Source organism: Medicago truncatula, chromosome 7, assembly GCF_003473485.1.
Source record: "Medicago truncatula cultivar Jemalong A17 chromosome 7, MtrunA17r5.0-ANR, whole genome shotgun sequence".
NCBI classification, from domain to species: Eukaryota; Viridiplantae; Streptophyta; class Magnoliopsida; order Fabales; family Fabaceae; genus Medicago; species Medicago truncatula.
In genome coordinates this window covers 28086864-28096036 of record NC_053048.1, presented here as the reverse complement: position 1 = coordinate 28096036, position 9173 = coordinate 28086864, and the positions used below count along the sequence as shown (strand labels likewise).

The following is a 9173-nucleotide window of genomic DNA, read 5'->3' as shown; positions in this document are numbered from 1 at the left end:
TGGTTTGTTTAATGTGTGTTGAATGGGGGAAAAGAAGAGAGAGAAGATGAATACATTCAACACCAATTAATCCTGCTACGGATGCCACGTGGCGCAAGCAAATTGGCCCAAAACGGGCGCGTGTATCACACGCGCCGACAAGGCGCGTGAACGGTCAGAGATGCGGAGAGAAACGGTTTTTGGATAGATAAGGACAGGTGGCGCGTTTTAATTGGTTGTCCGAATTTTTATCATTTTAATAATTTGACCTCAATTATTTCGTTGTAAATTAATTCAAAAAAAAAATAAAATAATACCAAAATTCATGATTTTTTTTTTCTCTATAAATAGAGACTTGGATCATTTGATTTGGACACAAAAAAAAAAAAACCAAATTTTTCACTATTATTATCTTTCTATTAGCAAACTAAGTGAAGTTTTAATCTTATTTGTTGTACTTGCATTTTAAATTAAGAAAATAAAAATAAATTATTTTACAATTTTTTTTTTCTTCCAAAAATACTAAAAAATAAATAGTTAATTGTATTATTTTAATTTAATTATAATCGATAATTTTATGTAATTATAAAAACAAAAATTAAATAAGAATAAGAGATAAAAAATGGTGGGGTAGAGTGTTGAATGAAAAACCATTGGAGAGGGTAAATGTTGAATGAGTGTTGAATAAGAGAGAGAAAATGATGTGGAGTGTTGGAAATTGAAAAAGTGGTGTTGAATGGTAAAAACCATTGGGGATGGTCTAACAATGATTTTGTGGTGAAGATATGGGAATGAAGTGTTAGCTAATCAAGTTTTTTTTTTTTTGAGTACAAAGTTAATGAAGTTTTAGTTAATGTCTTTGTGTATACCTGAGGATACCAATGTTGTCATGACCACATCTTTCTTTATTATGTGTTCAGATGAATTTTTGGTAGAGATATTGGATCATTTGTGATCTATATATTGCTACCTTTTTTGTACTATTGAAGAATAACACAAAAGATATGGAAACACAAATGATCAAAGATAAGGAGAAGGAACACACTACACTGACTTGCGCCACAAGCTAACTGAATTTTTCTACAATATTTTGCATGAGAAGTATATATGAGTCTAGAATATATAATCATTTTTCTTCTATGGCCGATGAAAAGAAAAAAAACTAATCGAAGCTTGTGCTGAAGTTGAAGAAATGATTCATCATGTCTGACATTATCATAAATACTCCCTCCGTCCTAAAATATAAGCAAAAAAATCTCATAATCTTTGTCTCAAAATATAAACAAAAAGGACCAACTTTTATGCTATTATTATGTTTTTTCAAACAAATCACCTTTTCCAATGTAAAATTAAATGCAAATTACATTCAATTTGTTCTCCTTTTCATTTTCTCCATAATTTTTAACCAATGAGAATTATTTTTACATCTTTCCATGAAACTTATTCCAAGGAGAACACAAAAAATGATATCTCAAGTCACTAAGTATTAGTTTTCTTAATAAGTGTGAATTAGTGTTTTTTGCTTATAAATTAGAACGGAGGGAGTATATATTGTGTTTTGTAACGAATACTTTGTGTTTTGCCCCATGAATAACCTGCGATATAATTATTGTAACGTCGATGAACACAATATTAAATAATTGATCTAAACAAAATTAACATAATCACAACAATATAGAATCACATAAATCATTAATGAGATTATTAATTTGAATAAGGCACTATTCATTTTTAAAATACTCATAGCGAAAACAATATAGAATCACATAAATCATTTCAAGAAGGTACACACCAACTTAACCAAAAAATTTATTTGAAAAACTGAACACAATCCAGTGAAGTGAAGAGTACCGTAGCAAAAACAATATTATCATAACGGAGCACCTTTATTTGTTAGGCGGGTAAACCGTAAACCATGTCTGAATGAAAGTAAGAGCAAGGGCGATAACCGCAGCAATGCTGAAGTAAGTGTGAAAACTCATCGCTATCCAAGTCTTGTAGCTGTTGCTGTAATGCTCATTTATTTTGCGTCTAACTTCATAATATATTTCTCTGTTAGGAACCACGTCAGTACTTATGATTTTGAAAAAATTGACGAGTTCCTCATCACTCCCAAGGGAATTGAGCAAAATCCCTTTTGATCTTAGTACCTTCACATCTTCAGGATCTTCAATAAGTGAGTCAATGAAAGCTGCAAAAGAACAAATTCCATAGTCGTTCTCAAAATCAGGACACATCTCATATGCTATCAAGTTGAGGAAAGTAGTGGCTGAAGTGTCGTCCACAACGATCTCAGGAAGAATTAGTTTTGCGGTAAGCCATCCTTCGTAGAAATTAATGTCTTTTGGCCTACGTGTGAAGCTTGACTTAAATCTTACTCCTGCTGCTTTTAGATCTTGTATGTTCCTATATGTCATCATGTTGGCCTCTAAATTCTTCGTATGACTCCATTTCTTGTTGTTAGCTTCATTGCTTTTAGTCTTATGTTTTAATCAGAAATAGAATGATCCATCGTACTTATATGATGACAAAATAAATTCAAAATGCTAGATAGACTCAAAACTAATACAAAGAGTTGAAATGGTGACAAAAATTAGAAACGGAAAAAGGCAAACTCTCTAATTTTGTCTAAGTTTCAAAGACAAAAATTTAGTAACCAAATAGTTTTGTCTGTAATTTTGATTGTTATTTCAATTCTTCTAGTACTTGTTACTGTTATTTCTATATTGTACCTTGGAATTAGATGTAGTTAGGATGATTTTATGCAGAAGATCAAGAAGATGAGTGGGTGTCTTTGACTGTGACTCATTTGGTTAAGGTATCGATACACTATGTTCTCCTTCTCCTTCCTCCTCCATCTCTGATTGCAACTCGTCTGGTATTGATACACTATGTTCTCCTTCTCCTTCCTTCTCCTTCTCTGACTGTGACCCATCTGGTTTGTCCCAATAACAACGGCTGAGGAATTTCCTCATGCTCACTCTCGTTGTCGTCTTTCCACAAAAGCTTGAGTACTTGATAAGGAAGTTGATTTTCCAACAAAAGCACATCCATCATCAGTTGATCAACCTTAATATTCATGTGCCCTGCTTCATCAACGTTGGCTTTCTCCAAGATATGCAGCAACGAACATCCATCCACGAACAACATCCACGACAACTTTTCTTCAAGGCTATCAAAGCCTTCAAGAGACTTGCCAGTTAAAGTTAAAACATCGTCGCTAAAATGACCCTTTAGTTCGTTAATTTTATCGGCAATCTTTTTGTGTCGATCCTCTAGAATAAAGCCGTTGTTTTCTATGTATTTTGCTGCCCACATAAGCTTATACTCCTCTCCTGGTTTCATATTTGTATTGTCATGATGGATAGGACCTATTGAAACAAACTTGGGGGTGTAATGTTTCTCAAAATTGTTTCTATTTCTGAGATACTGTGGCACCCTTTGTATCTTTGGTCGTGAATTTTGGGGTGTTTGCTTTGATTTTTGTAGTTCCACAAATTTTTCTTTAATAGTTTGGGATGCCATCATTCAATCAATATAATAATGGTTAATGAATATAAATCAAAACGCCTTTTATATAATATTGGCTCAGTGTAGTGCTCTAGATTTCCATGCTCACAAACCTTTACCTAATTAACAAGATAAGTAAATATGCTTGCTTAAAATATTACACTTCCACTTTAATCGATTTTTATACATGTCCTCTCTCAGGACAAACTATATAATGTCTACCACTTTACTCAATGGACAAGAAATGTAAAATTCATGGAAAAAGGATCTTTGCTTCAATGCTTTTACTGTTCTAGAATTTAACTATGTGTTTCATGCAGCTTCTCCTTCTATTTCTTGCTTCTTTTTTTTTTTTTTTGGTACTTCTTGCATGGCTTTTAACTCCTTGGGATTAAAAACCTAACTAGATGGTCTACCCGTGATACAACATGGGTCATATACATTGTAAATGCAATAGACAGAAGCAAAATTAGATAGTACTTACCCAACTTATAATTTTAATGTTATAATAATAAATACAATTATATTTGAAGTTTCTCATGTTTACAAATTTCAGAAAACTTCTTTATACACCACATTCGAAGTACTAAAATTTTCAGACCATTCCTTGATATAACTTTTGATATTGCAACATACAATTGACCTTGCGAGAATACAGGTTTTGGAAGATATACGTCAACTCAAATAAGTTGGTGTATATCTTCCTTCAAGAACATATATCCCAATCTTTTTACCTATCAACCTAGGGTTTAGGGTTTAAAGAGAGAGAGTCGACACAAGCGATTATCCTGATTCCTCAAACAAACCGAATACCATCATTTAAAATGTCGATCGAATGCTGAAGTCCTACCGTTTTACAAATTTGAATTACCTCATTCAAAGGAAGACAATTATTGTAGGAAGGTGTATTCTCTTAGACGTTTATACCGAACGTTTGTACCTTCCAACTACAACAATTGTGTTACCTCTGAATGGGATAAATTCAAACTTGCCAAGCAGCAGGACTCAAATATTCGACCGACATTCTCATTGTTCCATTCAAAAGATTAAATTCTTGTTAGGTTGGGATTAAATTATGGTATTCAAGTGTCAAAAGAATGAGGTACATTCTTTGACAGTTCAATACCTTCATTTAAACTGGCCTAACAAAAATTGAATCTCTTGAAAGAAACAATGGGAATGTCGGTTGAATATTGGAGTCCTGCTGTTTGGCAAGTTTGAATTACCCATTCAAAGGAAGACAATTGTTGTAGCTGGTAGGTTCATTCATTCGGTAACTAATGATGATCTTATGGCGGAATCAGACTGTTGATAATATCTTCAGTTGATCTCAGCAACGTTACCCACATATCGATCCACTGGAACATGTTGTGATCCCATAACATGCTCGTCACATTTTCGTCGTTCGTTAATTCCGCCCAACTGAATGATACTCTCCCCTCGTCGAGCGTTGGACGTTTATAATGAACGTGTTCCACCCTCCTTGTGTCTCAGGTGGTTGACTCCTTGGTTGAATTCAGTCAGTTCATCCTTGAGACCTCTTAACGTTATACCAAGGCACCGAACCTTCAACCTCTAAGGTTCTCCGCCGTTGAATTGTGCATGAACGTCGATCCACCCGGCCATTGTTTCATATCTACACAATAAGAAATAAAAAACAATCAATGAAAAACTCATTCAAACATTTCATCAAACACTTGATGTGCAAATTATACATAAACCTTGAAAATCATAAGAAAAAAAAAAAACCGATACTCTAAAAAAAAACATAAAAATGCAAAAAGTATTGGAAAATTATTCAACTAATATCTACTCTTAAAATAAATCATATACTCTTACATGTAAATATACTAAAAAACTAAAATAAAAAAATAAATATAAAACACCAAAATAAAATAAAAAAACCCTAAAATTCTAAATTATAACATAAACATCTTGCAAACATTATAACAACATTAATCAAATAACATCTACTCTAAAAATGAATTATAACATGTTAATCTACTCAAAAACAAAAAAATAAAAACATTTATAACAACTAAAATGTAAGTTAATAGCATTATAATTACTTACTTGTGATTTTGTTGAATTAATTTGGTTGGATTTTTTAAAGAGATTTAAAAAAAAAATTTGTAAGATGAGATGAATAATGGATGAGAGAGGTTCTGCAACCATCGACAGTTAACTAGTAAAGGATATTTATATAATTTACTCGTATTTCTAAGCCTTTGCATATGTGTTGCAATTTTCATAATCAATTGAAACTATTCGTAGAGTAGTAAAGTAAACACGTAACCGCAAATTGAAAGCAATAGTATATTTCATTTTTTTATCTTAAAGCACTAGATTACCAGAATTGAAATTCCAGCACACACATCTAATTTTGACCAAAGAATTAGTGATTTCCAATTTTGACTTTCTATTGGAATTCCCTTTTCAACAAAGAGCACTTTATTGAGGTTTTTTTTAGATTACCTTTGAAAAAATGATGGGTAATTTACTTATTAACCAATGAAAATGAGCAATTTATTAGTAGATTTAAGATAGTTTATGGATACCACCTAAAAAGATGAATGATGCACACAAGAAAACTGCAAATTACACCCGAAGGAGAAACCCTAACAGAGCTACCGCCTTCTCTCAACGCAGTCTAGAACTTATATACTTTAATCATGATTTTTTTATTAAATTTAATCTATAGACGCATATCTTAATATTTTTTATGTTTCAATTGAATGATGCAGCTTTTGAAATCGAAATTCCTACGAAGTTTTTGCTATAGCAACAGCAACATACCCACCACCACCACCTTCTTGCCATTGGTTGAAAATTCCATCATAATATTTAGCTTTCCTCTTATTCGATCATATCATAACACTTAGTAGACTAACGTACAAAACATCATGAAAAAGAACTATAACACATCTATATCAACTCTAGTTAATTACCTAATAGATTCAGGTTCATCTTTTCCTAAGAGAAACCTTTTCCATCGGTTTTACTATCTACATGAATTTAAATAATTTTGATAAATAAATCAATTCTTGAATTCATGAATTATTTGTACAATTTTCCATGAGAGGTATATATGTTAGTCTAGAATTATAGAATCATTTTTCTTCTGTGACCGATGAAAAGACAGAAAAAACTAAGTGAAGAAGCTTGTGCTGAAGTTGATGAAGAAATGATTCATCAAGTTTGTCATTTTCATAACTAGTGAATAGATTTAAGTTGAATTTTGTTGTCAGGTTGTTTCGTAACCAATACTTTGTTTGTTCCCATGTCTACTAATACTCTTAATATACTTGTTTTATTAGCTCATTCGATCTATTCACTTATTGAAATGTCAATGAACACAAAATTAAATAACTCATCTAAACAAAATCAACAAAATCTCAACAGTATAGAAACACGTAGATCGTTTATGAGAATAATAATTTGAATAAATTAACTTGAAATATGAAAATTCATGTTTCAATTCTTATACACAGCACAATCAAAAAGACACTCTTCATTTTATAAATACACATAGTCAAGACTAAAGAAGGTACACGCCAACTTCACCCAAAAATTTATTAAAAAAATTCAACACAATCCATATAGAAGTGCCATAACGAAAACAACTTTGTCATAACTAACAACCGTTATTGCTAGCCGGGTGAATTGCAAACACTGTCTGAATGAAAGTAAGAGCAAGGGCGATAAATGCAGCAATGCTGAAGTATGTATAATAACCCAGCACTATCCAAGTCTTGCATTTATTACGGTAATGATAATCTATTTTGGCTCTAACTCTGAAATATGTTTCTGTATTAGGTATCAAGTCGGTACCTATGATTTTGAAAAGATCGGCAATTTCCTCATCGCTCCCAAGGGAATTGAGCAAAATCTCTTTTGATCTCAATAGCTTCACAACTTCAGGATGGTCGATGAGTGAGTCCATGAAAGCTGCAAAAGAACAAATTCTGTAGTTGTTCTTAAAATCTGGACACATCTCATATGCTATCAGGTTGAGATAAGTAGTAGCTGATGAGTCGTCCACAACGATCTCAGGTAGAGTTAGCTTTGCAATCAACCATCCTTCAGAGAAATCCAAGTCTCTTGGACTTCGAGTCATGCTTGACTTAAGTCTTATTCCTACTTTTCTTAGATCTTGTATGCTCCTGTATGTCATAATCGAGATGCTTTCATTTGGACTCTTAGACCATTTCTCTTTGGAAGCTTCATATTCTCTAATCTATGTTTTAATCGAAAATGGATTGGATCAGAACAATAAAATTTAAAAATTGATTTCCTCTTACAATAATATATATTACATTTTGCACCTCCACTCTGTAATTATAATAATGGTAGCAAATTTAGAAACGGAAAAAGGCAAAATCTGTTTCTAATTTTGTCGTTAAGTTTTAATAAGACAAAAATTTAGTAACAAATTTTACTTTTGTCTCTAATTTCTTTCGTACCTTGGAATTAGATGGATTGAGGATGAGTTTACGCTGAAGATCAAAAAGATGAGTGGGTGTCTCTGATTGGGACTCACTTGGTAATGGTATTGATACACTGTGTTCTCCTTCTCCTTTTCCTTTTGAAACCATTTCCTTCTCCTTCTTTGATGATGTCTCCAACTCATTCGTAATCAATACGGTACTATGTTGTTCTTTTCCTTTACTGTCCAACCATATTGCTAATCTTTTGAATGTCTCGCCACCTCCGGTTCCTCTTATTATCTGGTGTGGTCCAATGATGACATTTGAGGAAATTTTTCATGGTATTTATCAATTCATTCTCATTGTTATCTTTCAATAATAGTTTGAGTACTATGTAAGGGAGTTGATTCTCCAACAAAAGCACATCCATCATCACAAGAACCAGTTTATCAACCTTAATATTCATCTGCCCTGGTTCATGAAGCTTGGCTTTCTCTAAGATATGCAGCAAAGAACATCCATATATCCACGAACAATATCCACGACAACTTTTCTTCAAGGCTACGGAAGCCTTTAAGAGACTTGCCGGTCAAAGTTAAAACGTCGTCGCTAAAATGACCCTTCAGTTCATCAATGTTATCTACAATCTTTTTGTGTAGATCCTTCTTAATTCTTCCCGTGTTTTTGATGTATTTTGCTGCCCACATAAGCTTGTATTTCTCTCCTATCTTCAGCTTTGGATTGTCATGATGGATAGGACCTATTGACACCAACTTGGGGGTGTAATGCTCCTCAAATTTTGTTCTATTTCTGAGATACTGTGGCACCCTTTGTATCTTTGGTCGTGAATTTTGGGGTGTTTGATCTATATCTATGTACCTATGTAGCTCCACAATATTTTCTTCAAGGGTAGTTTGGGATGACATCATTCATTCAATGTGTTGACATTTGGCTTCAAATTTGTGGTTTGGAAGAACAGAGAAATCGTGACACAAATTTGGCATCGTGACACGATTTCGTGATGCCGTGAGCTGGTTTGCAGGGTGCCAAATCGTGACACGATCTTGGAAAATCGTGACACGATTTTCAAACTTGCTCGTTAAGTATCCTTGATAAGAACTGGTCATACCTTGGGACGTACGTTCAAATCGTGCCACGATCTGGAAATCGTGACACGATTTTATCAGAGGAAGGCTAGTATTTAAGTGTTCTTGTGCAGATTTTGGGGAAGAGCTTGGAAGAGCTTAGAGAGAGAAA

At 33.1% G+C, this 9173-nt stretch overlaps 1 protein-coding gene and 1 pseudogene across 1 annotated transcript; both read right to left on the bottom strand.

Moving 5' to 3' along the window:
• Nucleotides 1-2481: 2481 nt before the first annotated feature.
• Nucleotides 2482-3511, bottom strand: LOC25498459 (putative UPF0481 protein At3g02645). Its single transcript, XM_013593376.3, has one exon. The coding sequence runs from the start codon at nucleotides 3505-3507 to the stop codon at nucleotides 2869-2871; it is 639 nt and encodes a 212-aa protein (XP_013448830.2). The 5' UTR covers nucleotides 3508-3511; the 3' UTR covers nucleotides 2482-2868.
• Nucleotides 3512-7349: 3838 nt separating this feature from the next.
• LOC25498458 (UPF0481 protein At3g47200-like) lies at nucleotides 7350-8850 on the bottom strand (annotated as a pseudogene).
• Nucleotides 8851-9173: the final 323 nt, after the last annotated feature.